At 50.7% G+C, this 15,842-nt stretch overlaps 1 protein-coding gene across 1 annotated transcript in view; it reads right to left on the bottom strand.

Annotated features, from left to right (window-relative positions):
* IGF2R (insulin like growth factor 2 receptor) overlaps window positions 1-15,295 on the bottom strand; it is a 104,252-nt gene extending 88,957 nt beyond the window's left edge. The window contains exon 1 of the mRNA XM_086708267.1: window positions 14,934-15,295. Within this exon, the coding sequence (XP_086564393.1) occupies window positions 14,934-15,079 (146 nt within the window). The 5' untranslated portion in view covers window positions 15,080-15,295. The remainder of the gene's footprint in view (window positions 1-14,933) is intronic.
* Window positions 15,296-15,842: the final 547 nt, after the last annotated feature.

The raw sequence follows: 15,842 nt of genomic DNA, 5'->3' as shown, positions 1-15,842 counted from the left end.
GGGACAAGTAAGTTTTCACATCTGTCATCACTGAATACCTGCAAAACCGTGGTATCTTGCAAAACGGAATTTGGGGTCCTTACGTTTTTTTTAAAACAACTAACATTTTAAAATCAAGTACATAAAATTCAGTTACGAAATGTAGGATATGTGGCGCCTGGGTGGCTCAGTCGGTAAACCGTCCGAATTTGGCTCGGGTCATAATCTCTCACGGTCCGTGAGTTCGAGCCCCGCGTCAGGCTCTGTGCTGACAGCTCGGAGCCTGGAGCCTGTTTCGGATTCTGTGTCTTCCTCTCTCTCTGCCCCTCCCCTGTTCACACTCTGTCTCCCTCTCTTTCAAAAATAAATAAACATTAAAAAAAAATGTTAATAAATAAATAAAATGTAGGCTATGCCCAATGTCTTAAAGAAAACAAAAAATCTCAGGAAACTGAGTTCCTTCCCTCCAACACAAAACAGGTCCATGAACCCTCACCAACTCTTCACATGTAGTGCCACACAGCCACACTCCTGAAATATACCTTCGTTCCCTCACGCTCTATGAGTCAGGGTTATGGTAAGGGTCATGTAGCCATTAAACTTTTTATTACTGGCCTACAATTAATTATTGGTATAAAAAGCAGTATACAAGTATGATGGAATCAGTAATAAAATTAATAAGCATGTGCAAATCTATAATTTGGTTTCTTTTTTAAAAAAGAACAACAAAGCTCAGTAATATACGTTCTAAATTCACAGCACACAATAACTGGCTTGAGGAATGTTTCTCTGAATCTAGAGTGAGCAGCAGATCTAAAATTTGGGGGACGAGGGGGAAAGTCTTTCCAACCTGAACATCAAAAAAAGATTTTCCTACTTTTGGCCTGCATCCAAGTCCTCTTGCAGAATATTCCGGAAATCGTTTGGCTCACTTCTGCCCCTTATCATTACCAGATAGTTTCTCAGCTCGTATATCCAGCTCGCTAACCTTCAAAAATCTGGAACGGTCTCCTAAATTTAAGAAGGGGGAGGGGAGGATGCAGGGGAAAAGGAGGGCGCGAAAAGAGGCAGGGTTTCCAAAACGGACATTTGCAGGAGAAGGACAAGAGCTTGCTGTAACCACTGCTGTCGACAGCTCTCTGCGGCTGACACCAAGGGAGAAGAATCTGATTTGGCACAATAAATCTGCACCCCGGTCTGAAGGCCAGGGGACACATGAGTTTGACACAGCATGGCAAAAGCTTATATAGGAAGTACTTCACTTCCTATTCTAACAAACCCACAAAGCTGTGGATAAAGATATGAGGCCTGCACCAAAAAAAAAAAAAAAGGCAAGAAAGTGCCAGACGTCAGCTTTTGGTTTTCCCAGGTAGTTCCGCAGGGTCTGGGAGCGAGAAGCCAGCTGGCTAGAGAGGCACCCGGCTGGAGGCAAGGCTCTGAGACGGCACCAGAGCCTAAGGCGCCACGGGATGGGCTGGGGGGGGGGGGGGGGGCAGAGCTTTAAAACAGCGCCACGAGTGACTAACAGAGGTCATGTGAAATAGGGAGGGAGGTGAGCTGCACTTGGTAAGGTGCCAGGGCGAGTGGAGAGAGCCCACAGACCTGGCTCCGACTCCCGCCCCACCCTGCCCAGCTGTGTGGGACATGCTTGATCTCTGAAGCCCCAACTTCCTCATCTGCAAAACTCAGCTGCCACACAAAGTCACCGTGAGGAAAATCATGACTAGGAACGTACAACTTTTGAGAGACTAAGATTTAAGGCTTTCATCTGGTCAATAGAAGGCTTCGAGCAGCTTTAAAAATGGAGTTTACAAAAAAAAGTACTTTGGCTTGGAGCCCTCCTAAAGGAATGTCACGCAACACTGGCCAGGAAGTGAGAGGGGCAGGCCCTGGTCTTGGGCCATCTCCACAGAGCTGGCAGAGCTGAAGACAGAGACTGGGGGGTGGGGGTGGGGGCCTTAAGGCGCGCGCGCGCGCACACACACACACACACACACACACACACACACACACACACACACACCCTCTGCTGCCTCCCAGGATCTCTCAGGACAGGACAGCCACTTTGGGCCTACTCACGCTAAGGCCACGGAGCCACCAGCTGCCACCAGAACAGAAGCCTGATGCATCTGAAACTCTGGCAGAACAGCAGGGGCAAAGGACAGGACGGGACACAGTCTTCCTAAGGAGGTTCCTGGGCAGTGCAAGGTGTGGGATTCTCAATAAACTGGCAGGGGCCCCTTCGCAACACGAAGCTACCAGAAAGGACGGCCGGTCTTTCCTCTGCTGCGCCTGTGGCCTTTTTGCTCAGGTCCACTCCATATGGTAGCCGGATGCGGGCCTGTATTTCAACCCTCAACCCTGCTCTGTGAGGACTTCTTTAAAAATCAGAGTAATTACCCGGATGCTCGAATACTTTGTTGCTCCTATGCATAAAGGAGGCTTGGATTATGGGCTAAACCTCCCTCATTATACAGATATCCGAATTTGACTGCTTTTAAAGTCAACCCACCAGCGCATGGCATAGAATTCAAACCCGAATGTTCCGCCCCCTGGTAAGCTGTCACCGGTGTCCCAGAAAACCCTCCCAGACCCCGTGCCATTCCTTCCGAGCCCCAACCACAGGGACGGTCTGCCCTCCTGGGTGCCGGGCAGTCAACTCAGCTGCGGGACGGCAGTGAGGCCACTGTCGGGCGCTCATTCTTCACTAGGCCGGCGAGGTTCACACGGGAGAAAAGGCTCTGCTTTGAAGATGTCGGGCTCCAACGTCAGACTGGCACACACAGCTCAGCAGGACCTAACACCCGACCGGGAAAAGGAACCACACACACACAGGGCGCTCAGTCAGTGCCGGGGTGGGCATCGCCTCCGTGAGATCACTTAAGTAGGTCAATGCTAGCTCATCTCGGCCTTACGAGCTCTTAGAAGAACAAGGGCAAGTCTGTGGCCCACACTTCTGCTGACCGGTCTGCAAACACCATCACTCAACTTCACCCAATCCATCCAGGCCCCCTGTCCGTGCTGAGCCCCCTGCAGACACAGCATGATGGCCCTTTGAGGTCCATGACCTTGCCTCCTGTCACCAGCTCAGGAAGTGGCTGAGCCAGCCCTCCAAAGAGGCCTTTCCGGCCTCGAAGCACAGGCCACCTCTGCCACAGGGCCACAGTAAAAGCGTCACCAACGTAAATGTGACCTGAAGAGAAAAGGCCGCTGTTTGCTTAACTGCTACCCTCGGCAGAGATCGTGCTTCTTAGTTCGCTGTGGAAGTTAAGATAGAAACTCCCATGTTTCCATCAAGTCTACCTTCATGGCTTACCTGCATGGTCCTCACACATTGTGCCTTCCCTCACCTCACTAAGGCCCATGCTTCACGGCACCCTGGCCACCAGACTCGTCCCCTACTTGGGGACAGCACCCCGAGTTTTGCTTCCTCTGTCTTCTCCTTCCTTCTCTCCCTTCACCCTGGGTCACCAACCTTCCTCTCCGTGCTGGACCACTCCCTTCAGCGTACAAACCTACTGTGCTACACCCCACTTTTTTAGAAAAATTTTTTATGTTTATTTATTTTGAGAGACAGAGAGAGAGCATGAGTCAGGGAGGGGCAGAGAGAGAGAAAGAGAGACACAGAATCCGAAGCAGGCTCCAGGCTCTGAGCTGACAGCAGGGAGCCCGATGCGGGGCTCAAACCCACACACCGTGACATCACGACCTGAGCAGAAGTCAGACACTTGACCGACTGAGCCACCCAGGCACCACTACACCCCGCTTTTTACAACACTCTCCCTTGATCCCACAAGCCAGAGCAGCCACCAGCCACTGCTCTGATCCCTTTACAGCAAACTCCAGACCTACTGTCCCCGTGTCCTGTGCTCTCGCATTCCCTCAAAGCCAACCGGGCTTCCACCAACACCTCCATCGTCACCACCAAAGACCTCTCTCTGTGCTGCCAAAGCCAACGGCCACTTTTCCGCCTTTGTGGTAGTCGGTGCTCCCACCTGACACGGCTGACCACTTCCTTCCTCCAGCCCGGTCTTCCCTGGCCTTCCGGGACATCGCGCTCTCTTGGTTCCCGTCCCAGGCCCCTGGCATCTCGTCGTCAGCCTCCCCAGCAGGTCCCCCAGCATCTGTACCTCAGACTCTGCCTCCACCACTGCCTGAGTACTCGCTCCGGTGCTCCCGATACAGTGCTCCTGATACGCAGCGGCCCCCAAACAGACAGCCCCAGCCCGAGGGACTGCCCTCACCCCGAAGGCACAGCTCGGGGGTCCACTTGAGCTCCACCCTGGATGCCAGGGGGCATCCCCACAGCGACACGGCCAAGCCGAACACCCCGTCTTCCCCGCAACACAACTCCACAACTCCACCGCAACACAACTTCCAACTGCACAGACCGAACCTCTCTGTCTCTCTCTCCTCGCATCCCAAAGCCATCATCAGCCCCCCACCTTCAAAATATCCAACTCCCACCACTTCTCACTACAGCCTTTGCTACAACCCCCATCCGACCTGCTATAACTTCTAACCTGGTCTATCAAAAATCCCAGCTTCCCCCTTTTGGCTATCCCCTACATCACTCCCGGGCTCAAAATCCTCCCAGGGCCCCCCCCCCCCCCAAGGGCCTATGGGACCCGGTCCCCAGCTACTTCTTCCTTCCAGTCCTCTCCTGCTCCCTCCGGCACTCATGCTGCTCCGGCCCCAACGGCCCCTCTGCCACGCCCTAGCCACGTCAGCCGTGCTCCCCTCCAGAGCACCCGACACGGGGTCCCCCGCTCAAGGCACTTCCTCCGTGCTCTCCGCTTGCACAGCCTCTTGGAAACGGCCCCACCCGCGGCTCGTCCCTCCCCCAGTGTCAACCAAAGTGACAACCAAAGGGCCAACTCTAGAAGACAGAAAAGAGAAGCCACGCTGGCTTCCCACTGTGCCTGCGGTGAGTAAACATCTGCGGCAGGGCAGGCGGCAGGTGGAGGAGGGTCAGAGGAACCGCGAGGGTGACTCAGTGGAGACGCACCCTTGTCACTCGTAGGAACTCACTTCTTCAGGACTTCCATTCTGGTGGTTTGGTTTTCTGTTTTCAGACAGGGGGCGAAGAGCAGGAAGTCTCGGGGGCAGACTGTTTCCAGGACAAGGCATCGGTGTACAAGGCGGAGCTGGTTTCAGAGCGAAGCTGACGTCTGACGCCAACAAATGAAATTTACACCCGGTCCAAATCCGCCGGGCCCGTCTACGCCTCAGTGGGCTCTCCACACGCACAGGTTAGTACCACACACGCACGTGTGTGCGGAGAATATTTACGGCACCCAAGCACGAAGGCTCCGATTGAAAAGACACCTCCTCAACCTTCCTCCCAGGCCGCCCACCGGCAACCACATCTCAAAGGCCACTTGTCACCGCTCCCACATTTCTTAATCTCTCCGTCCATACCCTGCACCAAAACTAAGGTTGATAAGGTCACAGCCTCTCTAATTTCCACAGGTCCCCTCGCTCGCCGTGAGCCGAAATACTCAGAAGAATCTGCTCCCTCCGCCCAAGCAGGCCGCCCTCCCTCCCGCTGTCTACTCGAGGGCACAGCTGCCCCAGGGGATCTAAAAGCACACAAAAGTGAACAGGAAAATCCCACCAAAGATCTCTGGCTGATCTGAAGGGCAGGTTCTGTGCTCGCAGGAAGGAGAGCGACTGGCATTTCCGCCACCGTGGCCCCCCGCACCCGCTAACACAAGGACGAAAATAGGCAGATGACACACGGCTCGGGGCACCTCAAGGACCCAGCCAGCAGCAGCCGTTTTTCCAGCTGTACAGCACAGTGGACTTCAGGAAGTGCTCTCACCTCCCCCACCCCGGCCCGCCGTCTGGCTCCCCGCCCCCACCTACAGCACACAGCCTGGGACCCAGGGCCCACTCCCCCTGCAGGGGGAGCCGGGGGAGGGGTGAGGACCAGCCGCTCCTGACCGCTGACACCCCCCCCCCCCCCCCCCCCCCCCCCGCCCCGGGAGTCAGCTGGGCCTCTCACCCCTCCAGGAGATGGCCAGGGAGGCCGGTTCTGCACGGCTGCGGCCGCCCCCGGGGAAGGCAGACCAGCCAAGGAAGCGGCAGGGGAGGACCCGGGCCCGCAGGCCATATGGCATCTGCGTAGGCCCAAAGCCCACACCTCCTAACATCAAGCTTCTCCTTGTCCGAGGGAATCTGAGTTGGGCTTTTCCCCAACTCACAACTGAAGGAATCCTGAAGGATGCATACTTCACAACCACAGAATTCTGGATGCAAAATGGACCCCGAGAATCACACAGTCTGATGATTTTTCAACTTCTTCAAAGGATGGAAACATTTCTTTCTCAAAAGGACTCTTCAGTGGAGCGCCACTGTAGAAATCGGCTACAGAAGAGATGCCCTCTGGTTGAGGCAGAAACCCCACGGCACTAACGGAGAACCCGGGGCGGGTGGGGGGGTGGGGGGGGGGTGCAGAGTAAGAGACTAAAAACATCATGGAGACAATGCAACGTTAAACAGACAAAACGTAATCACCGCCGCCACCATTTCTGAACACTGAGGAGGGGGCAGGCACTGAAATTCTCTAATTTTCAAACCAGCCCTGAAAACTTGTCCAGCACCCTGATTTGGCACAAAAGGAAATCAAGGTCTGTAAGGATCAGTGACTGGCCTGAGACCTTATAACTAGTAAAGAGAGGAGTCCAATTTCCAAACCGGGATGGCCACTTCCAGAACGAAAGGCGCTCTCTTGCAAAGGAAACTGAGATCCAGAGAAAAGAGATCTGCCACAGCCAACTCCGTAATCCAGCTCCTAGGAGAACACACTGCACTTGGCCAACTGCAGCGAACACAGGGTTTATCAGCTATCTCCTGGCAGGCTCAGGCGGCGGGGGGGGGGGATATACCTGGGAAGGCAGAAATTCCCGAGATTTGAAGAGCAGACAGGGAGATACAGCAGCCAGAGGCCCGCCCTGCCCATCCCCCAAGCTCCCCCCAAACCACTCAGAGCCAAGATCCAACAACTGCTGCCAGCCCTACCCTGCACAGCTGCACTAGGACAAGCAACAAATGTCCCAAAGGAGACGTACTGCAAAGACCACAGTCAAGAATCACCAGTCATCAGAAGGGCACCGCCATGAAAACGAGAGGGCAAACTCCAGCAGAAGACCCAGGGCCCAAGGAAGGAGAAGTGACAGAGCAAGGAGAGCACAACTTTCCAACCCATCTTCCCAGAAATGATGAAAGCTGCAGGGCCGTGAAGACAGGTGGGGTCACAGGCAGCTCTGGATACATATCAACTGGAGACCTTGTTAAAATGAAGAATTAAAAAATTAAAAAGTTTAAGAACCTATGAGCAACAGATTGGCTAAACTGGGAGACAGGAAGCAAGACATTCTTCTGGAACTCTGTTCATAGCAGTAGCCAGATACAAAGTATAAAAGACCAGTGGAGCAAGACAAAGAATAAGTTACAATAAAGAAAAGCTGAACAGCACAATAAAAGACACTTTGACCCAAAGGGAGAAGAGTTGTTCCAAACACACAGAACACTCCCAACTTGACTAGGTGCTAGGCCACAGGGGAAATGTCACTAAATTCCACCACGTTTACTAGCCACAGTGGGAAAGGGAGGGGGGGACAGGGAGGGGAAGGGGGAGGCAGGGCGGGAAGGGGGAGGGAGCCATTTACCTAGGGGAAAAAAGATTCTAAAAAATTAGTGGGTCCAGGAAGTTGAAATAGTTAAACTTTTGAGTCCTGAAAGAAAATATTTAAAATTTAAGGATAAAAAAAACTATGTAACAAACCTCTGAGTGGTACAGTCCTCAGAACAAAGAAACATATAGCTTTAAATTCATCTCATGTTACGTAAAATGATTTAAAATAAAAGATCTAAGCTTTTCAATGAAATTACCAATAGAGAGCAGAAATTAATAAAATTGAAAATAAATGGTGAGAGAGACGGTGAATGTAAAACGGTAGTTCTTTTAAAGACTGAAAAGGGTAAACAAATCTTTAGTAAGTATGAAGAAAAAAGTGCACAATTAAAATCAGAATATTTTTTAACTTACCTAGAGATACAAAGGGTTATTGTCAAAACTAGGAGGTAGCATGCTACGTTTTTATATACGAATGTGAAATTAACATGACAACTTCCTAGAAAATATGGAGTTTCGGTCAACTGGCTCAAGAAAAAGTTGCAAATCTAACTAGCTAAATAAAGAGGATAAAACTGAAACCATAATCAAAACTCCTCCCCCACTGTACTCTACCTCCTCAAAGACACCAGACCCAGAGAGCTTTACTGGTGAGTTCTACCAAAATTTAAGTAAGAGAACATGCCCATCTTACACAAAACTGCTCCACAACATATAAAATACTAAAAGCTTCCTAGCTCTTTCCACAAAGCAAACATGATCTCTATGCTAAACTCAGCCAAGAACAGCATGGCAAAGAAAATTACAGTCCAATCTCACTAAAACACAGCTATAAGCATCCTATATAAAATACTAGCAGACAGAACTAGATGTATTCATGGAAGAAATAAACGTTCACCTTCTCCTCACATCATACATAAAAATTAACCCCCCCCCAAAAAAACTGATCCTAGGGCTAAACATAGAAGTTAAAACTATAAAACTTCCAGACAACCATAAGAGAAAATCTGTTTGACCTTTGAGTAGACCAATGGTTCTCAACTGGAAGTAATTTTGGCCACCAGCAGCCATTTAAAATGTCTGAAGACATGTTGTCTGTCATAACTGGGAGGGCGGGGGAAGGAGGGGGGTCCCTCCTGGCATCTAGCGAGTAGAGGTCAGGGATGCTATGTAACATCCTATAATGTACAAGAACCCCCATGACAGAGAATTACCCAGCCTAAACATCAATACAGTTAAGGTTGCGAAACTTTAGGGCAAGTAAAGATTTCTTAAGCCGCAAAAAAAACAAAAAACACAAACCATAAAAAAAAAAAAAAAAAAAAAGATAATGGGAATGCAAGCTGGTGCAGCCGCTCTGGAAACGAGTCTGGAGGTGCCTCAAAAAACTAAAAATAGAACTACCCTACCACCCAGCAACTGCACTACTAGGCATTTATCCAAGGGATACAGGTGTGCTGTTTCGAAGGGGCACATGCACCCCCATGCTTATAGCAGCACTATCAACAATAGCCAAAGTATGGAAAGAGCCCAAAGGTCCATCGATGGAGGAATGGATAAAGAAGATGTGGTATATATATACATACACACACACACACACACACACACACACACACACACACACACACAATGGAGTATTACTCAGCAATCAAAAAGAATGAAATCTTGCCATTTGCAACTACATGGATGGAACTGGAGGGTATTATGCTAAGTGAAATTAGTCAGTCAGAGAAAGACAAATATCATATGACTTCACTCATATGAGGACTTTAAGAGACAAAACAGATGAACATAAGGGAAGGGAAACAAAAATAATATAAAAACAGGGAGGGGAACAAAACAGAAAAGACTCATAAATACGGAGAACAAACTGAGGGTTACGGGAGGCGTTGTGAGAGGGGGGATGGGCTAAATGGGTAAGGGGCACTAAGGAATCTACTCCTGAAATCATTGTTGCACTATATGCTAACTAATTTGGATGTAAATTTAAAAAAATAAAAAATAGAATTAAAAAATAAAAATAAATTAGCAAACAAAAAAGATAAATAGAAGTTCATCAAAATGAAAAAATATCTGTTGACAAAGTATACATTAAGAAAATGAAAAGGTAAGCCAAAGACTGGAAAAAATATTCATAGTACACAGTACACATACCTAAGGACTTGTACTCAGAATACATAAAGAGCTCTTAAAACTCATTAAGATGACCACTGCCCCCCCTCCACACACACACACAAAACTTTGTCAGGGGGGAGGGTGGTGACAAAAGACTGGTTTTAATAAAGAGACATTGATGAAGACCGTCCAAATGGTCAATAAACACATGGAAGATGTTCAACATCATTAGACATTCCAATAAATACGAGGAAAGATATCCGACACCATGAATCGGGGACACGGAAATTAAAACCACACTGAGATACACTACAAACCCACTAGAATGACTAAAACTAAAACTGGTAAGATCAAGTGTTGACCAGGACACTGAATTGGAACTCTCACACGTGGCTTGTGGGAATGCAAAATGGACACTCACTTCTGAATACAGCTTGACAGCTCTCAGAGTGAAACACCATACGTTGAACAATTCCATGCCTGTGTATCTACTCAAGAGAAAAATGAATGCACAAGTCCACAAGGACTCGTTTGCAAATACTCAACAGCTGTATTCATACTAGCCAAAAACTGGTTAACACCTAGATTTTTCCTAAACCAAAGAGAAAAATCAAAACTAAGATTACACTATTTAAAATTAACAAGAATAAGGAGAGAAGGGTGTGCATGGTTGCTGCCTCCCTAGGGAGAGCAGTCGCGGCCAGCACAAACTTCTAGGATTCCGATGCGCCGCTCCATTTGTGGTGTCTCCATTCCGGCTCTGGCTCCTCCTAATTTTCCCTCTGCTTAAGAAATTACTGGAAAATAACTGAATCCTGCGTCACCTTGCAAGGATCAAACATGAGGAGACACAATCAGCATAAGTTCAGGCCTCTGTCCCTCACTGGTCATGAGTCAGCTATGAGGAAGGCACAAAGGGGCCACAGGTATTCCACCTTCGCACACACCATCACTGGCCAGTGGGGGCATTACCAAGAGATAGACCTCTGTGGCTAGGACAACAAAAAGGAAGAAAACAAAAAAAGAAGTAACCAGCAAAGTAATGAGGTACTTTCTGCCGCAAAGTCCCAGTTCTGATACCCTACTGAATCATCTGCCCAGCTCAATACAGTTTTACATGCCAAGATCAAAATACAGATGAGAACATCTGAATCATTTTTCTCAGCCCCATCTTTTAAAACTCTTTCTATGAAACACTGATAAAAGGTGGGAAATCCAATCAGGAATTCATTTCCTGGGAATCTGTCAGGACGCTGCTCTAAGAATCAATGCATGAGGTCTAATGTACCCATAATTTAACCATCTTGGGCTTCTCCCCACACTTATTGTTGCAAGAAATCTACACACACAAATGCATGTGGTCCAGGTTTAACATGTGGCCCAAATTAAGCATATAAGCATTGTTCCTTCAGAAAAATCGCAGGAAAAAAAAAATCTCCTTAGAGACAGCAACTTAACCAACCCCAACTCCCGGCTGGCCTCGTTATTCTCTTGTTCTTGATATAATAAAAACTTTCCAGCATTTGTACCCAAACAACTGGGAGGAAACTTGTTCTGAATAAATTATAAAGTATTTTACTTAAATCATGCAACCCAATGCATTATTTTATAACTAGTACAAACTATTAAGACCTCACTTACTAAGGATGTTAACACCTAAACAAACAGGAAACTCACCTACTACATACGATGCAAGACGGCATTTTACAAAGTGTAAATCCCACAGCGATGAGTAAAGCTACTGACGAGCAGAGAGCATTTTGGTCACTTTGGGTGACTTCTGGCGACTCTGCAAGGCCTGGCTTCTGCCCTACCCCCCCTTGTTCTCACTGTTCCAGCCCTACTGACCTCCAAACATTCCTCACCGGCATTAACACTCCTCCTTCCTCAGGACCTCTGTACATGGCCAGACCCACAGCCACTCACACCAGCCTCGGGAAATGCCTTCTTTCTGCTAGCACACTGCCTCCCAAAAAAACAGCTGAGTGACTAAAAATCACCAACTTCTTCCACAGCACAGGACTCACCCGGCACGGCAATGCTCTCGAGTCTTAGAAAACACACGACTGACTTGCTCTAACGAGAAGCACATTAAGCACTGCGTAGAGCCAGACACACTTCGGGAACATCGCCTTTTTCGTCCCTGCTTTCCAGTGCACAACTCACAGAGACCAGTTCTGTCCCCCAGGTGCACAGATGCAGTTAAAGATCCTGCTGAAATAGCTCTCTGTGTTGCCGGCATCCCTCCCGGTAACTAACTGCACCAGGGTCGGGACCCCTGCCACCGCCTTACCCCAGGAGAGAGCAGGGCCGTGGCTGGCCCCAAGCTCTGCCCTCACCCCGGGGGCCTCACCAGGTGACCTGCAGGCAGCCCTGAAGCAGACTCGACCTCCCTCGTGTTGGTTCTAAGGGACTGCAGATGAAAAGTGCCTTCTCTGGTTCTAGAGAGCTGGGCTTCACAGAAGTTGCTTCCCAGGACCCAACTCTATTATTTCGAGATGATGAGAATTTACTGCAGGGCTCTAGTTAAAGCTGTACAGTGTCTGGGCACTCCCCACCTGTGGCGTGGATGGCGGGTGTCTGGGGACTGCCCTAGGCACCAAGCCACCGCGAACAAGACAATTTCCAATGGAAAACTGTGTTCTGTGTTGCGAACAAGCAATTTACAAATACTTGGAATGTAATCCTTGAGTCTACTGGGGATGTCTACCTAGGGTCTGCTATCACTTGACCAAGCTACGCAAAGAGTAATACTTGGAGCGGTCTAGTTTTCATACTCCCTACTGGAGATCTGGGTGGGTTATTCACATTTCAGTCAATGGACACCCAGAGATGGAATAAAAAGGCAGTTGAACACACTCTGCTTTGGTGATACTTAGCAGAACTTTTCATACTGGATTAAAAAAATCATCAGCTCTGGGGCACCCGGTGGCTCAGTCGGTTAAGCGTCCGACTTCAGCTCAGGTCATGATCTCAAAGCTTGTGGATTGGAGCCCCGCGTTGGGCTCTCTGCTGCCAGCACAGAGCCCGCTTCAGATCCTCTGTCCTCTCTCTGCCCCTCCCCTGCTAGCACTCTCCCTCTCAAAAATAAAGACATTAAAAACAAATTATCAGCTCCCATTCGTACTCTTCAAATATACGCTAGAGTCAAGGAACTTTTAGCCAGTGTTATCTCATAAAAATACACAGATTTTTTACACACACACACACACACACACACACACACCCAAAAGTTGTAACAAGCATTTAAGCCAAGATATTCATTTAAAACAGGAACAAATAGGAACGTTTTCATTTGGCAGAATATGGAGTTTAAAGCTGAGATTATGCAGGGCTCTGGAGAAGTCTCAACGCAAAACCACAGAGCAGTAACAGGGAAAAGAAATGTGTGCAAGCACACCCCTGAATTAACGGGGAGATTTGCTGTCCTACAGAACTCTGGCAGAAAAAGTAAACACGCCAACTTTAAAGGCATTCTGAGACTGCAGAGGACACATTTATCACACTAACAGCACACATCACCCAAGAGCACTCTCTAGCATTTGCTAAGTTAAAGATACAAAGGCCATTGCCTACTGGACCCAGAGGCCATGTTCCACTCGCAGATGAGGCTATGAGGACTAACGTAATGCGAAACTAAGGGCCCCTTGCCTCAGCCACTATGTATGGGTCTGCGCTTGAAGCCAACTTTAACCTTAGCTCTTAAAAGATAAATTCCAATTTGCTAACAAGTCCAAGACTTCAATACCACTAGCTCAGCTGAGTTAATTTCCTATGGAGAGGGCTGCTCACAGCAGCCATTATTCCAAAACCTTCTTTAAACACAAGCTGTAGCCTGACCTTGCAGAAGCTGCCCCCCTTTTGTGTGTACCATGCACCATGCTCATTACGGTGTAATATGTATGTGAGGAGGCAGCCTGCCTAAAAATGAATGTGCAGTGAACCCTCCATCCGACTGTCCCCCCACCCCACAAAAAAAAGGGAAGAGAAATAAAGAACATGGCCCTTGCACAGAATTCCTGTTGTGAGCTCAGCCTCACTCTCTAGAACAAGCTCTAACCTCAGAGGTACGAATGAGACCATCTCTGACATAGGGGAAAAACCAGAATCCCATAAACCACACCACAAACTCAAAGTTCAGTTCAAAAAGCAGGTTCAACTCATTCTGAGAAAGAACCTCCTAGTGCCACTGGGAGCTCTTTGACTGTTTGCTGGTCTTTCTGAGCTCTTCATCCTGCTCCCTTTTTACCAAATTTTAAAAAATCAATAAAAGCTGGATTTTCTGTCATCCTAAACAGCTCAGAAAAGGTTGGTCAGAAAATCCTCCTAACGGGCAGCTCCCCACCCCCAGGACTCCTGTCCTAACCAGCTCAGGGCACTAACAGCCCTTGACGGGTCTAGCGATTATACAATCATGATTCCCAGAGCAAAAGACTCCACTAGAATAATCCACCCTAGAGACAATGACATCATGTGAGCAACTAGACAGGAAGTTAGGCTCGGAGAAGTGAAGGGTAAAGTCTTGAAAGCCAATACAGGATGACCACCCTCCATTCCCTCGATCAAAAAAAAAAAAAAAAAGTCACCTTCTGCAGAAAAGCTACTTTAAAGAGAACATGGAAAACCTACAAGCAGGAAATCAATCAGCAAATGAAACCAACCCCTCCCACCCCAGTAAGGCCATTCGTGTGGGTGTCCTTCCACACTAAGGGGCCTCTCCAAAGTCCCGCTGGTGGAACTTTGAGAAAAACGTGCAGCGGGAACAAAGCAAAGCTGTAGTTCCTGCGTCCTCCAACTTTCGCAGGCGCACCGCTGTGAGAGGGCAGGCGCTGGGCGGAGGGCGCCCGCAGCGTGTCACCCGGTTGAGTCGGGGCGGCCGGCTGCTCGCACACAAAGCCGCCCGGACTTAGTGACAGCCACAAGTGGCGAGACAGCGGCCCCCCCCCCCCACCCTGGGCCAGTGCCAGGACGGCGAGTACCCCGCGCCCCCCGCCCGCGCGACCCCTCGGTCTCTCATCCTTCGCCACTATGCGGGCAACTTTCCCTCGGGGACGAGGGAACCCAAACCCGGGCTAAAGGAGACTCGGGGAGCCCAGCCCGTCCGCAGAGCGCCCCAGCCCTCCCCCCCACACACACACACCAGCCCCGCTGCGCGCCCCGGGCACCTCGAGCGAAGCCTGCGCCCGGGCGGGCCACCCACCTGCACAGCTCGGGGAACTCGGCGCCCTGGGCCCGCGCGGCTCCCGGGGCCAAGACGAGCAGCAGCTGCAGCAGAAGCAGCGAGAGCAGCGGGCAGCCGGCGGGCGCGGGCCCCAGGTGGGCGCTCCAGCCGGCGGCGGCCCCCATCGCGCCCGGCCCTGGCTGCGCGGCGAGCTCGGGGCTAGCGGCGCGCGGCTGCCGGGGGCCGCGCCCGGGACATGGTCGCGCCGCCAGGGCGGAGACTGAGGTGGAGACGGAGAGAGGCGCGAGACGAGCGGGAGCGGAGCGGGAGCCCGAGGGGCGCACGGCTCGGCTCGGCTGGGCTCGGCGGCGGCGGCGGCGGCGGCCCCGGAACCGCGTCACGTGACCGCGCCCGGCACCGCCCCCTCCCCCGCCCCGCTCACATGACTCCCTTGTTCAGGTGATCCCCGCCCGCCCCGACTCCGCCCAGGCCCGGTCACGTGAGCGCGGCACGCGCGGGGCAGGAAGCGGCGCGGCGGGGCGCGGGGCGCAGGTGCGTGGCTTGGGCCTGCGTCCCGGTGGCGGCGGGGACCGGTGACCCGGGCCTCGCTTAACTCCTTGCGCACACTCTGGGTCGCGTTGTGCGGGCTCCCCAACTTGGAGTTACCGCACCCCAACCTCCACCGACGGCCGGGGAGGGGAAAGTAAGAGGGCTCAGACTTTTCGTGCCCAGCCGTAAATGCCATCGCTCGGCAGCGTTGCTTCGGATCCTTGAGTGGAAACGCACTTTTCCGCTCTGCGGAGCCAGATCGCGGAGCCCTGCGTGGGGTTCCAGCGTTTGTCCGGCAGAGCGAGTTACACGACCTTCCCCGGCAGTGTTTTTCCCCAGCATGGGCTTCCTACATTAAGGAAGGCAGCACAAATATGGGCCCGAAGAATATGAAGGACG

Source organism: Puma concolor, chromosome B2 (assembly GCF_028749965.1).
Source record: "Puma concolor isolate L17-30 chromosome B2, mPumCon1.1.hap2, whole genome shotgun sequence".
Classification (NCBI taxonomy): domain Eukaryota; kingdom Metazoa; phylum Chordata; class Mammalia; order Carnivora; family Felidae; genus Puma; species Puma concolor.
This window is presented reverse-complemented; position numbering and strand designations above follow the sequence as displayed.